This window comes from Malaclemys terrapin, chromosome 3, assembly GCF_027887155.1.
Source record: "Malaclemys terrapin pileata isolate rMalTer1 chromosome 3, rMalTer1.hap1, whole genome shotgun sequence".
Classification (NCBI taxonomy): domain Eukaryota; kingdom Metazoa; phylum Chordata; order Testudines; family Emydidae; genus Malaclemys; species Malaclemys terrapin.
The window spans coordinates 184198226-184212822 of record NC_071507.1 but is presented as its reverse complement, the minus strand read 5'-3'; the positions used below and the strand labels follow the sequence as shown (position 1 = coordinate 184212822).

Genomic DNA, 14597 nt, shown 5'->3' with positions numbered 1-14597 from the left:
CATCCTAAAATCAAGATAGAGCATCAGCAACACCATTATCTACTCCTGGAACATGTACTGCATGAAAAATGATATTAAATGGCAAGTAGTGTAAAATGAAGGCCCTCCCCAGCCTCATTACCCAAGCAGCCTTAGCTGACATATTTACAAAATGAACCACAGATTGGTTGTTGCACCAGAAATTGACTTTTTTGTTTTGAAAGTTTGTTCCCCAAATAGTGATTACCACCAGTGTAGGGGGGAAAAAAAGTCAAGGAACGTGATGTCCCCTATAATACCCTGATCCACACAGCTTTCTGTCCACTTGTCCAACTCTGTGCACACCACTGTCCTTGAAAATAAACCCCCAAAACTATACCTCCTGAGCAGGGCCGGCTCTGGCTTTTTTGCCGCCCAAGGCAAAAAAGCCTCCCGCCACCCCCACCCCCCACAGTGTGGCAGGGGAGGGCGCCGAGCCTGGCCGCAGGCCCGCTCTCCCCGACCAGCCGGAGTGCCGGGAGGAGGGCGGAGAGCCCAGCCGGGGCTCCGCTCTCCCCGGCGGCCAGAGCCAGGGCCGGCTCCAGACACCAGCCCACCAAGCATGTGCTTGGGGCGGCACCTGGAGGGAGGCGGTGCGGCGCTCCGGCCCGAGAGCGGGGCCGCGACTGGGCTCGCTGCCCTCCCCCCGGCGCTCTGGCCACCGGGGAGAGCGGAGCCGCGGCGGGCTCTCCGCCCTCCCCCTGGCACTCTGGCCGCCCCCTGGCTCTGGCTTTTTTGCCGCCCAAGGCAAAAAAGCCTCCTGCCGCTCCCCCCCCACAGTGCGGCAGGGGAGGGCGCCGAGCCCGGCCACAGGCCCGCTCTCCCTGACCGGCCAGAGTGCCGGGAGGAGGGCGGAGAGCCTAGCCGGGCCTCTATTCCCTCTCTAAGGTAGTTTCTGGTGCTCTGGCCGCCGGGGAGAGCGAAGCCCCGGCCGGGCTCTCTGCCCTCCTTCTGGTGCTCTGGCCAGGGGCGGCTCTAGCTTTTTTGCTGCCCCAAGCACGCCAGGCAGGCTGCCTTCGGCATCATGCCTGTGGGAGGTCCCTGGTCCCGCCGATTCGGCGGCATGCCTGCGGGAGGTCCCGCGGCTTCAGCATACCCGCCGCCAAATTGCCACCAAATGCACGGGACTGGCGGACCTCCCGCAGGCATGCCGCTGAAGGCTGCCTCACTGCCACCCTCATAGGGACCGACAGGGCGCCCCCCTTGGAGTCCTGGTGCCTGGATCCGCCGCTGCCCACTGTTGCCCCTCACAGTATGTTATGGGCATTAGCAGAGACAGTTTCTGGTATCGAAAGCCTCTGACTGTATGCTATGAGCATAGGGCACTGTATGTTATGCTGGTGAGGAAGTAGGGGATGGTATTTTATGGCCCCTGTATGTTACTATTTAAAAAACAAACAACTTTCCAGATGGCCAAGATCTAGATACACCCCTGGAAAAACTTGGATTTTAAGAATTTTAAAAGAAAAATTTGGTTACGATGTCAGTATTTTGCTGTGATTTATAATTTATGTAAAGGATGAAGACTCTCCAGTCTGCAGCTATTCTACTGCTTAATACTGGATAACGCTGTACACATTATGGCCTTCCTGATAATAACCTGTGGGCCCTTGAATGTCATTGGGGGGGGGGGGGAGATGACAAATGTTCTCTTTGCCCCATCCCCTCAGGAACTTTGGGTCCTATTAGCAGAAGGACAGTTTCTAGTGCAGACAGACTCTCGGTGTGATAAGAACATTATTTTTATTACAGTTTCTATTCTGGAGAGGTTGGCCCAAGGTAAACTCATTTTGAAGGCATGTGGAGTGATTGCTGTTAGATTTGGGGCTGCCCCCAGCCTTCCTAATCCTGTCATCTATGGGCCCGAACCTGCCATCCCTGTGCACACAAATCCCAACCCGCTCTGTCCCCTCCTTGGTGAGGCTCCCCACAGCAGAAGTTTGTGTCACTTGATGGGTCCCCCGCCTCCTCAGAGATGAGAGTGGCTGGACTCCTTTTTCAGGGGTCACTCCAAAATGCAAGGTTTCTGTGGGGGAGGGATGTACCAACACAGGTGATGTATAGACTAATTCCACCCTTTCCAGGATGAAGAAGTGTTGGGACTTTCCTTCATCCAGTTGGTTCTTCTTTCTTCCCTGGCTTGTGCAGCTCCCCAGTGGCCAAGGAAGCACAAGTCACTTAGGCTGTGACCAGCACAGACTGGTCCCAGATCTAGGGTCGAGGGTGATGCCATTTGCTAACTCAGCAAGTTTCCTGCCCAAAGCAGCCTATCTGCTGGCCTTACATTAGAGTCCATGACACAGGAAAAGCAGGTGTTGCCCGAGGCTAGGTCTACACTACCCGCCTGAATTGGCAGGTAGAAATTGATCTCTCGGGGATTGAATTATCGCGTCTCGTCGGGACGCGACAATCGATCCCTGAATCGACGCGCTTACTCCACCAACGGAGGTAGGAGTAAGCACCGTCGACGGGGAGCCACGGAGGTCGATTTTGCCGCCGTCCTCACAGCGGGGTAAGTCAGCTCCGATACGTCAAATTCAGCTATGCTATTCGTGTAGCTGAATTTGCGTATCTTAAATTGACCCCTCCCCCCGTAGTGAAGACCTGCCCTGAGAGTGGGGCAGGCAGCCTCTATGATGGGGAAACTGCCTCAGAGAAAAGAGAGGGGGCAGGCACCTCCGTGAGGGGGGAACCACCTCAGAGAGGGGATAGAGGGGGAACCACCCCAGACAGGTGATAGAGGGGCAGGCACCTCTGTGAGGGGGAACCACCTCAGAGAGGGGATAGAGGGACGGGAAGCCTCAGTGAACAGGGAACCACCTCAGAGAGGGGATAGACAGGTGGCACCTCTGTGAGGGGGAAACCACCTCAGAGAGGGGAGAGAGGGGCAGGGATCTCCATGAGGGGAAACCGCCTCAGAGAGGGGATAGAGGGGCAGGCACCTCTGTGAGGGGGAACCACCCCACAGAGGGGTAGAGGCATAGGCACTTCTGTGAGGGGGAAACCACCTCAGAGAAGGGAGAGAGGGGTGGGAAGCCTCAGTGAGAGGGGAACCACCTCAGAGAGGGGATAGACAGGTGGCACCTCTGTTAGGAGGAAACTACCTCAGAGAGGGGAGAGGGGGTGGGCAGCCTCAGTGAGGGCGGAACCACTTTTGAGAGAGGAGATGGGGCAGGCACCTCTGTGAGGGGGAAGCTGCCTCAGAGAGGGGAGAGAGGCAGGCAGCCTCAGTGAGGAGGGGAACTGCCTCAGAGAGGGGAGAGGGGCAGGCAGCCTCAGTGAGGAGGGGAACTGCCTCAGAGAGGGGAGAGGGGCAGGCAGCCTCAGTGAGGAGGGGAACTGCCTCAGGGCAGGGAGAGGGGCAGGCAGCCTCAGTGAGGAGGGGAACTGCCTACAGAGAGGGGAGAGGGGCAGGCAGCCTCAGTGAGGAGGGGAACTGCCTCAGGGCGGGGAGAGGGGCAGGCAGCCTCAGTGAGGAGGGGAACTGCCTCAGGGCGGGGAGAGAGAGGCGGACAGCCTCTGTGAGGGGGCTGCCTCAGGGAGTGGGGAGAGCTGCCGCACTTAGAGGGGAGAGAAAGGCAGGCTTCACTGAGGGGAACTATTACCTCACTGTACGGAGGGACAGGACTTAGTGGCTCCTGCCTGCACAGGGTAACTACCCTCCTACCTCAGAGCCATGGGGGACTATTCCATTCCTTGACAAGCCAGTGACCTTGTAGCTTTCCCCATGGCCATTAAAGTAGGAAATCTGCCACTCTATGGTTTCCCCATAGTCTTCGAATCAGGAGGCCTGGCACACTCCATAAGGCACACTTTAAGCCATACTTCTACTGGTGTGCTGAGGTCAAGCCCTGTAGACATATAATCCTCAAGTGACCCTGGAAATTGTTTAATTTTTAATCATTGCATATTTCTTTACATTTCAGGACTGCTATATCAAGCAAGTACCAGATATTTCTGAGGATGAAAGGCTTGTGTTACAAGACATTTTTATCCATGTCATCAAATGAAGCTGATGGGTACCCATATCCAAAACGAATTAAAATAGAAAATAATCATACAAGCGTAGAGAAAGAGGAGCAACCGCAGTTAGAACAAAGAACATACCTTGTGGATGAATGTAGGAAGTCATCAAGTAAACCTATATATTTATCAGAAGGATCACTTCATTTCAGTCAAAATGCTTGGAGATTAGAAAAGGAAATCAGTGGTAGAGAAAGAAAAACTAACTTGTGTGAGTTTATAGATTTTAAACCTTGGACTAATGAAAAATTGCAATGCAGGCTATTAGAAAATAAACTGTTCACTAAAAAATGGAATATTGAAAATGAAGAGCATAATATTATAAGAGATGACTGTTTATTGAATGTAAATGGACATTCTTCTGAAGCTGGATTATACCACTTGTGGAATGTAAACAAAACCAGCAACAATATAGCAGCAGTAAGTAATAAAACAGACAATGATAGTGAGCTTACATTAAATGCTTCACTTTCATCTTTAAACACAGATTTGTTTCAGGTAAAAACATCAAGTCAGAAAATTGGTACTGATAACAAGTGGAAAGAACACCAGCTTTTAGATGCTCCATTTTTATGTGGCATTAATTCTACATTTTCTGAAATAAAGAATGACAGAAACAACTGTTTAAAAAAATTGCCCACTGAAGAAAATAAAGATCATTATGGTAATGAGAGTGAATCTGTTGAACAACTAAGTAATAAAGAAAAAAATGCTTCATCACATACATTTCCTACATTAAAATTGTTTAAAAATATACAAACATTCAAAATCCCCAAAACAAATTTTTTTATGAAAGGAAACATAAGTAAATGTTCTACTGCTTCAAATACATTAAATAGTAACATGTTATCAACTAATTTGAAGGAGATAGAACAGAGGAATTTTAAACATCAAACATATGTGATGCAATCTGAAAAGATTTACTGTTCCCAAAACATATCTATGATAAGGAAACAAAAGTTTCAAAATGATAACAATATTGTGAATACTGCTAGTGTTTGTTCTGAATTTTATGAAAGTAACCACCAATCTGTTAGTAAGCAAAAGACTTTGGCTTTAGCAGAAGAAGGAGAAAAAATAACTGAGACTAATTTAAGGAACAACATCAATAGTGTCAAGTGTAATCAAATGTTTGCTAAAAGGATTGTCGAGGAGAAAGAGCTAGGAAATGCAGAAGGTGATGAAGACCAGGAACCAAACATATACCTAAGTGTTCACACATACTTTGGTTCTAGAACACCTCAAAGTGATGAATGTATCAACTCTACCAATATTTTGAAAAGAACATGGGGAAAAGTCAGTTATGAGGATGTGACATTTAATATACAAGAAACAACTGTTCCATTGATATCAGAAGTACTAAGGAACAGAGATTTAAACATAAATTATGACATGCATTGTGCTAACTGTAACAGGATTTTACATGAATCAGAATTAAAACTTTCTATAACAAAAATACTTGACATCAAAAGATACTTATCTAAAAGTGTTCTCACCGAAGGCAATTGCCCCTATAGTACTACACAGGATTTGCCAGATACAAGAGACAATATATTGAAGCAGAAGAAGCTGACTAAACTAAAAATCTTCTTTCATGATATGTTATTAGGAGGTCTGAAGACAAGACCTGGATCTTTAAATAAAGATGTGCTTAAATATCAAGAAAATGACAGTATCATAGGCTGGTTTCATTTGTATGAAAAGTTAAAGTCAATAGAACAATACAGCATTCCAGAGCTAATAACCAGTATTAATAACAATAGTACACATATTTATTTGCAAGTTACTGTTTCAGAACAGCAAAATGTGAACCCAATAAAATCAGACCTTGCTTTTCCCCCCTATAATATAAATTGTTTACATCCAGCTGAAGAAAAATGTATACCAGTGGAGAAAAATCCTTTCTATTGCAGAAAACCAGTTAAGAGAAACTCACACATAAATAATAGTTTGAAAGGAAACACAGAATCTCAGCAAAAATACACAACTTATCGAGGTATGTGTAAAGAAATTATAAATCCTAAATTAGTAAAAAATGTTGGTTTTCAATTACATCATAAATATCAGAAAATTCATTATTCTAGCACTGTAGCTGAACTCAAGGAAGCTTCTTTTCTATTCAAAAGAGCACTGTTTCATAACCAACAAAGAGTGTCATCTGAAGGGAGATGTGCCAAACAATACTGCCTCTTATCCAGAGGTAGTACAGGAATGCATAGTATCATTTCAATGCTTGACAGTGAAGAAAAAGATAGTAAAAGGCAACTTTTAGTTGCTAATGGACTGCTTTTATCAAGGGACAATTTTGATAGTTCTTTCTTATGGAAGCTAAATTGGTGCAGTACCAAAAAAATATTGACAGAAACAAACCTTGGACTTCTGAATTATTTGCCTTCAATTTCAAAAATGAAATTTGAAAAGTTAAATAATAAATGTTCAAATTTTCAAATACTGGTAGCTACAATAAAGCAGAAGAAGAAACAAAGAAAAATACATAATATTGCTTTTCCTAAAGAAAAGTTGAAAACTTTGCATTCTGTTTTAAGTGAAAATAAAAAACACAGAAGCAGGAGAATCACAAATAGTGTGAACTTTGCACATGAAGCCACAAATCTTATTCCAAAATATTTGAGAACCGCTAACAAGGAAAACTCTGACAAAAAAGAGTATGGCAATTGTAGAGAATTGCAAAAAAATTGCTGTAGCAGTCTTCCAAAAATACCCTTTTTTTCTATTTTTGACACATATGAAAAAATTCCTCTCAGTACTGATTCTGAGGAAATGGATCAGATTCCACTTGTAAAGCAAATTAATCCTAATAATGAAAAATACATTGAAGAAAGTACAGTTGCTAGTATAAAAAATATTCACACTGTCCCTGCTAAATCAGATGTTTGTATTCTACCTGAATTGTCAACAACATCCATAGTAAATGGTAACTCTGAGTTACTACCAGACAGTAGAAATAGTCAACATTTAGAAAATGAAAGAAAATATGTACACTTTCTAAATACTGGTTTCAATTATGGAAACATATTTCACTGTTTCTTAGACAATGGCCAGTGTTCCACTTTACCATTCTCTTGTGGCCCTTTTACAGATAAAGATGTAGTACTAAAAACTGAAGAGGGACATTGCAGGAGTTCCTTGAGTGATGACACAGAAAAATTGTGTGAAGAAATGAACAGCATTTTACAATACCAAATTGTGAGAAGTTCTGAAGTATCTAATAATAAAATGTATTTTAAGGTTCAGAGAGAAGAAACAATGACTTTTTCTCTAGATGAAGACATTCAGAAAGATAGAAATTTTTGCACACTCAATTCAAAGCCAATGACTATAAAACAAAATCTTGAAGATTTACAAGAGGTGGGAGAAATAAGTTCTGGGCAACATTATATAACTAACAAAAATCAGCATCAGACTATACTGCATGGAAGTAGATCAACTAATTTAATTTTGTCATATTCAAAAGATGAATCTGCAATATGTGTTGCATCAGGAGACAAATTAATACCACATTTATCCATAATGGACAATGGATGTTTTGAAGATATGACAGATCAGCATTTACCTTCAGAAAGTAAAAACATATTTGAATTTGAAATGAAGAGCAAATTTGATTTAGTGTTGGAAGAGCTTTGTATGTTTCATGAAATTAGTAAGGAACATGAAAATAAGCTATCCAAAGTAGAAAAAAACACTACACAAGAAAATCCTCAAGAATTGAATAATTCTGAAGGGATAGATGAAAATTTAAAAAGTGTTTCTCAAACAAAAGTATGCATTTCCTTTCCAATCTATGGTACTACAGCAGGGCAAAATATAACTAAGAATAACCAAAGTTCATGTAAAGGAAAAATATTAAATAGAAATGTAAAGCAAAAAGTACCTCATGAGTTCTGTTCTTCAAGTGTGTCAGATGAAGAATTGCTCTATTCACTTTCTGAAGAAGGTAAGCAAACATAATTTATTAACATATTAGATAATATTTTTAAATAACATTTAAATAAATACTTGTAATCAAATTTTGTGCTCTGCTCCAAGGTGTTCTACTGAGGACATGCGTGTTCTATTGAGACGTGGAGCCTTAGTACTAATGAGGAGCTCTTATCCATACAGTAGCAGGGCAGGATTCTAGCTTATGAACAATTTTTTTGTCCCCCGTGTAAAGCCCAAGTATTGAAAATTGTCTTTTCCCATTGGATTTGTGCAAGTATTTGTGGGACAGAATCCTTCCCCAAATGCAGAGCCAGAATGCAGAGCAACTGCAAAGCTCCTGCATCTTGTGAATTTCAGGAGTGGCAATGTCTCAGTGCACACATCCTATGAGACAGCTCTTTAGTAGAAATGTAACACCTACAGACCCCGGTCATCGACGGGTGGGATCAAACCTGGGGCTTCTGGAGCTTAGTGCGTGATCCTCTACTGCATGAGCTAAAAGTCACATGCCCCTTAGCTAAGGCTGTAGCAGACTCATTAATCTCTAAGTGGTCTCGGTGCCACTAGATGGGACAGGGCATAACTCCCAGGAGGTGTGTGGGTTACATACTTTCCCTAGCTGAGGAAGCACCTCCTGAGCTCTACCAGAAATCCCAGATGAGCCCCTGCTTGTAACACTGACAGACCCTGGTCGTTAGCAGGTGGGATTGAACCTGGGGCCTTTGGAGCTTAGTACATAAGCCTCTACTGCATGAGTTTACAAGCCACATGACCCTTAGCTAAAGCTGTAGCAGAGAGGGGACAAAGCACCACAACCAGAAGGTGTGTGGGTTACAGAAACACAAAGGAAATAACTTTCTGTATATAGTGCAAAACTAATTTTGTAAAGGAGAAGTACATTTTCAGTTTTAAAAATATTCACTAGAATATAATTATTGCATGAGAGCAGACATCTTTTTATGAATATTGCTTGTGATAATGGTCACTGTTACATATTTACAAAACTTACAAGGTTTGAGGCTTTATTGTGATTTTTTTTTATTAAGGTAAGGTCCAAAATGGGAGTGGGAGCTCTAAGGGAATCTACAGAATTGCCAGGCTCTGGCTGCATTGAGACAGCAGTTGATCAATCAGGAGCCTGCCTAGTGGTTCTATGAAATATAGGAAATAAGTACTGAGCTACTGTCACTAGTACAGTGCACAGGCTTCAGTACTTGCTTCCTATAATTCATGCAATTCTCTAGGGTAGCATCCTATCCTTTCCTCTGCCACAGAATTCCTATGCAATGCTAAAAAAAATCACTTAAACCAAACTTTTCAGAGGTGGTCACTAACTGCGTGTTCCACATTTTTTGGGTACCCAATTTGAGATCCTGGAGACTGATTTGCAGAACTGTTGAGCACTCACAGCTGCAACTGAAGTTATATTCAAAGCATAACTCCCAATAGAAAGTGCTATAGAATGCTAAGTACTCTGAAAAATCAGGTCCTAGGCATCTCAAATTGGGCACCCCAAATTAGTGCATACTTTTGACTTTAATCTCTTTACGCCTCAGCTCCCTATCTGTACAATGGCATAATAATAGCCCCTCACCTCACAGAGATTTTATGAAGATACATTAATTAATGTTTCTGAAGCACTTACTGACAATAGTGATGAGTGCCATAGAAACGTCCATGAGGAAATTAATAATTCTGCGTAGCAGGGTTTGAATAGTGTGCAGTAAATAATGCCTAGGGATACACATTGAACAATAAGGGTAAAACAAAATACTGAATAGCTCCTCATTACTTGAGCATCATCCGTCCTGTGCTCTGAATGAATCAGGGATCTATGGAAAAATAGTATGTGATTATGTAATTAAAGATTGTGTCATAATATATTTGCACAAGGGAGATGAATTAAGGTTGCACAGGCAACCTTAATTCTGGCATTTCTTAACTTTTGAGTGCTTGACTTTGCAATCTTAATAATGTTCTTTTAATATGGCTTTTTGTGTAATAATAAGTAGGGGTAAGAATTAAGGAGAATGAGCCGTAAAATTATCTTTTTGTATAAGTGTCTTATCGAAAAAGAATGAGAGACAAGAACTACAGACAATGAATGATGCATATGCAGAACTTTATATGCTATGTAAGCAGACCTTTTAAATTATATGTCATGCTTATATGTGACATTTTTACTCATAACATTTACAAGCAGTACAAATTGCAACTTTTAATTATCTACGTATAGCAGTTTAAAAGTTAAATGTGATATTTATGCTTCTGTTTTAAGACTATGTTGATTCAGGTTGTAAAAATCGATTCCCATGGGACCCTGTTTTTTTGTCTCACACATTTATGAAGGAAAGACGTGATGGTTTACAGAAAGAAAGAGGTAAGAATAAAGTTTTTATTCTAATTATGCAAAACATTCCAGTGTTATTAAAATATTACAAAAATGTCTGTTATTTATTTTTTTCCATTTTCTCTAGCACAGCAATTAAGTATCTTTTTAATTGTTGATTAGCATAGGGGTATCCTGTCATTCATACTTTATTTGTGAGTTTAGAATAGGTGGGCAAATCATACCCTCCTATTCTATAGGTAGAAGACAAAAGCCCCAAGGATGTTGAGTGGCGTGGGATGCAGAAAGAGGAAGGAGCACTTTCTCAACTGTATTTGCCCTTTGCTTCCAGTATTGTGGAAGTCCTTCCATGGAAACTCTACAGTGGTATACTTCAGGGCAGGGAGTGGGAGGGAAGGCATGGCTATTGTCTTCAGCATCAACCCCCTCTGCTAGGAAATCAACAAGTGAATGATGATCTCTGTCCCACTTTCTGCCCTGAAACTGGTAATTGCAGGCAGCAACAGCCAGCAGGGGAGTCTTGGAGCAAGCAGGATGGCTCCATATAGTGAACAATTTTGTCATGTGCCATACAACTTTATTAAAATAAGTTAAACAGTACTCTCCCTAAGCGACTTTGTCTCTCCTTGTTTTACTGTAGAGCTGTCTAGAATCTTCCCCAACTTCCTCTGACCTGGCTTCCAGCTATATTTTAAACAATCAGTACACACGCACACTCCCATCCTTCCCTCTTTTTCCATATAATTAATATTTAACACAAATTTTAGTTCAAGAGGAGTAACCCGCTTCACCACTTGTTCAGGTCTAATTATTATCTGGTTTTGAGATGGGGTTTTGTCTAGTTGATTCACTTGTATTGTCAAATCCCAAAAGGTGTAGACTACTGCTCAATGGCTCTCCTTAAGAAGACGTTTTCCTGGCCATATTTATAATATAGTGACTTGTGTTCTGATTGTTTGAAGTATAATGTAATAATTTGGTCTTTATTATGGGTACAGACAAAACTATATATCCTTCATATTCTATCTTTCTATGTATTTTTTATGGTATCCATCTCCATAGTATTAACTGTCGAGTGTCCAGTATAGTACCCATGGTTGATTTCTATGTCCTAAAGGAATGTAATTTATATGTACATGATATGAAAATATGTTTTTGCTTTCATCATTGATTTCTCTCTCTTTTGTTTATATATTTAGGAAACTATTTGTCACATGAAATTATAAGAGTGCAGCCTCTTAAAACATGCAGTGGCCCTATCAGGATTGGGCTGTCAAGAAAAGCTAAGCCCAAAAAGCTTCACCCATATCTGAAATAATTTCATGGATTCTTTTACCAACATTGAAGCAGAACAGATAATTAGACTTTAGTATCATAAATCACCTTTTCTGATAATTATTGAACTGTTTTGTAAATCATTAATATAGATAGTTTATGTTTACTATTTTGGGGTTTTACCGTATTAATATTGCGTTACTGTTTGGTGATTTATTCAGGATTACTCTTGTGAATATTTGAAACTAAAGAGTTTTTATGATGAATATTTATTAGTAAAAATGCTGATAGAAAATAAGTCACTATTAAAGTTTATGTAACATTAATAGAAATCTGATGTGTGTAATAAGCCTCATTTTTCATAAAATATTAACAATATACAATTTAAATATTTGTGTTTTATGCAACAAAATATTAAGATAGTCTGCATGATTTACATGATGTTTAGAACCCACTTAAAATGATTTGATCAATCCATAGTTATTACAAGCAAACATCTAATTATCATTATTTGTCATGATCTGTTACATCATAAGCATTTTCCCACAGCTACCAATTATGGTATTCACAAAATGAGGATTATGATTTAAGGTACGAATTAAGCAGAAGGAGCAGATAAACTAAGAATAAGATATTTTAATGCTGATGTCCTCAATAATAAATAACAAGGGAATAGAACTATATAAAAATTAGAAGTGTAAGAAGAAAATGTCACATTTTCCCATACATTCTGCTTATGTATCATATTCAATTATTTTATACTTGTAATATTTTTGTAGATCTATTCCCTTATGGTGAATTTTGGCTTTCATGTTGTTTCTGATAACATATCTAAAAGCAGGGTAGTGCTATACTTATATTATAATAGAAAATGGATACAAAACCATGTGAGGGGGTAAGTCTTCAATATTTATTTTGAAATCATTTATTTGTTTTTGTATTTTATTTCAAACTGGGTTCTAGTTATATGTTGAAAAAATTACTTCAACATGATGTCAAGAACTGCTCATATCAGCTCTTGGAAATTTTGAAAAAATAACTCAGAAATAATCCTCATATATTGTATATTATAGTTAGTTCAGTTTTCTAGTTCTTTATTAATAATGACATTTGCATGAAAGCAGCACTTGAAGAAGAAATGCTGGTCCCTGTGTGTATTTCACATGTGGTACGTATGCGTGCCATGTGCCCGAGTCCAGAAGTTCTTACAAACAGTGTCCATTGGTCCATATCCTTGTGCTCCTGACCAAGGGTATGACCGACATTGCAGGCCAATGCCTCTCCAGTTGCTTCTTATCGCCACATGGCCTGTGTCAGAATCGTGTGTCCTCTCTTCCTTCAGCTATTTTGTAAAACCTTTAAATAGATTTGTAACTAGTTTTATTCTTCTTAGACTATTAGTATAGTTAGAGTTTATAGCATAGTTAGTGTAGCTTGTTTTTTCCCCAGCTGGAGATTCCTTCCCCATTGTTTGGGACTATGTCCAGAATCCTGCAATTCAAGAATTGTGTCTCTTGCCCTGACTCCTTCTCCATCAGCAATGAACACCAGTGCTGCATCTACTGTCTGGGTGATACGCATATCTCTGCAAAGTGCAGTATTTGTCACTCGTTTCCACCAAGAACTTGAGAAGCTTGTGAGCTTCGCCTTGGGAAACACCGAATGAAGAAGTTTATGAGGCCACTATCCAATCTGGGTCATAGTGACTTCCCTGTCCATTGGCCCCCTCAGATGAACAGTGCCCCTCCTAATACAAAGAGTTGCCAATGACCTCCAGATACCAGTGGAGGAAGTCCAGAACCCACAGTACTGGCTCCTGGATATCTTGCAACCTCAAGGACTGAGTAAAGTATCCCTCTGGTTAATGAGTCCATCCTACAATTGGATAGATTGGTCTAGCACACCACAGCATCCTGCGCCCCCACACCTAAGACTGCTGAGAGACACTATTTTATCCCTGCCAAGGGAACTGTATTGTTGTTCTCCCATCCTGCCCCAAACTTGGTGGTACAGGCAGCTACGGAAAGGGCTAGGTCACAATATCAAAGGACCACTCTGATGGACAAGGGCCCAAAGAGTCTCAATTTCCTGGGGATAAAGGTCTTCTGCTCTGTGAGCCTGGAATTTTGCATCGCTAACTATTAGGTCCTGTTAGCAAAATATTTCTTTAACAACTATTCCAGGTGAGCAAACTTTAAGGACAAGCTCCCCCCCAGACGTCAGAGCTCAGTTTCAGTCCTTCATAGAGGAGGGCAAGTTAGTAGTGAAAACAGTCCTTCAGGCCACAGTTGATGCAACAGATATGGCATCCAGAAGTCTGGCCACTGGTATAGTCATGAGGAAGGATTCTTGGTTACAATCATTGGGATTTCCCAGGGAGGTCCAGAACACCATTCAGGACCTTTCCTTTGATGATAAAGTGAATTTCTTTAATGAGAAAATTCTGATAAATTTGATTTCTTTAATGAGAAAATGAATTTCTTTAATAAGAAAATGGACGAATCTCTACACTTGTTAAAGGACTTGAGATTGACTCTGTACTCCCTGGATCTACATTCCAGCTCCCAGGAGGAAACCCCAGAGAGAAACCTATAAACCAAGGCCATCGCCTCCTCATGCATTCTATTAGCAGTGCCCAGCCGAGCCTCCAACAAAATGCCAGAGGGTTCAGAGGCCTTGTTTTTAAGTCCCCTCTACCACCACGTCTACCCATTCCCAGCCACCTGTTAAAGGCTGTCTCACCCTCTTCGCCCACCACCAGTGGTTAATCATGACAGACATTTTGGAGATTATCCATCAGGGATAAGCCATATAGTTCCTCTCCTTCTCCCCCTAACAAGCCCCCTTCCTGGTCTCTCTTCAGGTGATTCTTCAACAGGAAGCAGAATCCCTCCTACACCGAGGGGCAATAGAATGCATCCAACCTCAGTATCCAGGGTGTGTGTGGGGGGTTCTACTCTCCATATTTCCTAGTCCTCCCAAAAAGATG

General features: G+C 41.4%; 1 protein-coding gene across 1 annotated transcript; it reads left to right on the top strand.

The window, feature by feature from the left end:
* The first annotated feature begins 4014 nt into the window (after positions 1–4014).
* RAD51AP2 (RAD51 associated protein 2) lies at positions 4015–11651 on the top strand. The gene is made up of 5 exons (XM_054022898.1): positions 4015–4735; positions 4838–6037; positions 6557–7996; positions 10262–10363; positions 11533–11651. Exons 1-5 carry the CDS (start codon positions 4015–4017, stop codon positions 11649–11651), a joined length of 3582 nt encoding a protein of 1193 aa, XP_053878873.1.
* Positions 11652–14597: the final 2946 nt, after the last annotated feature.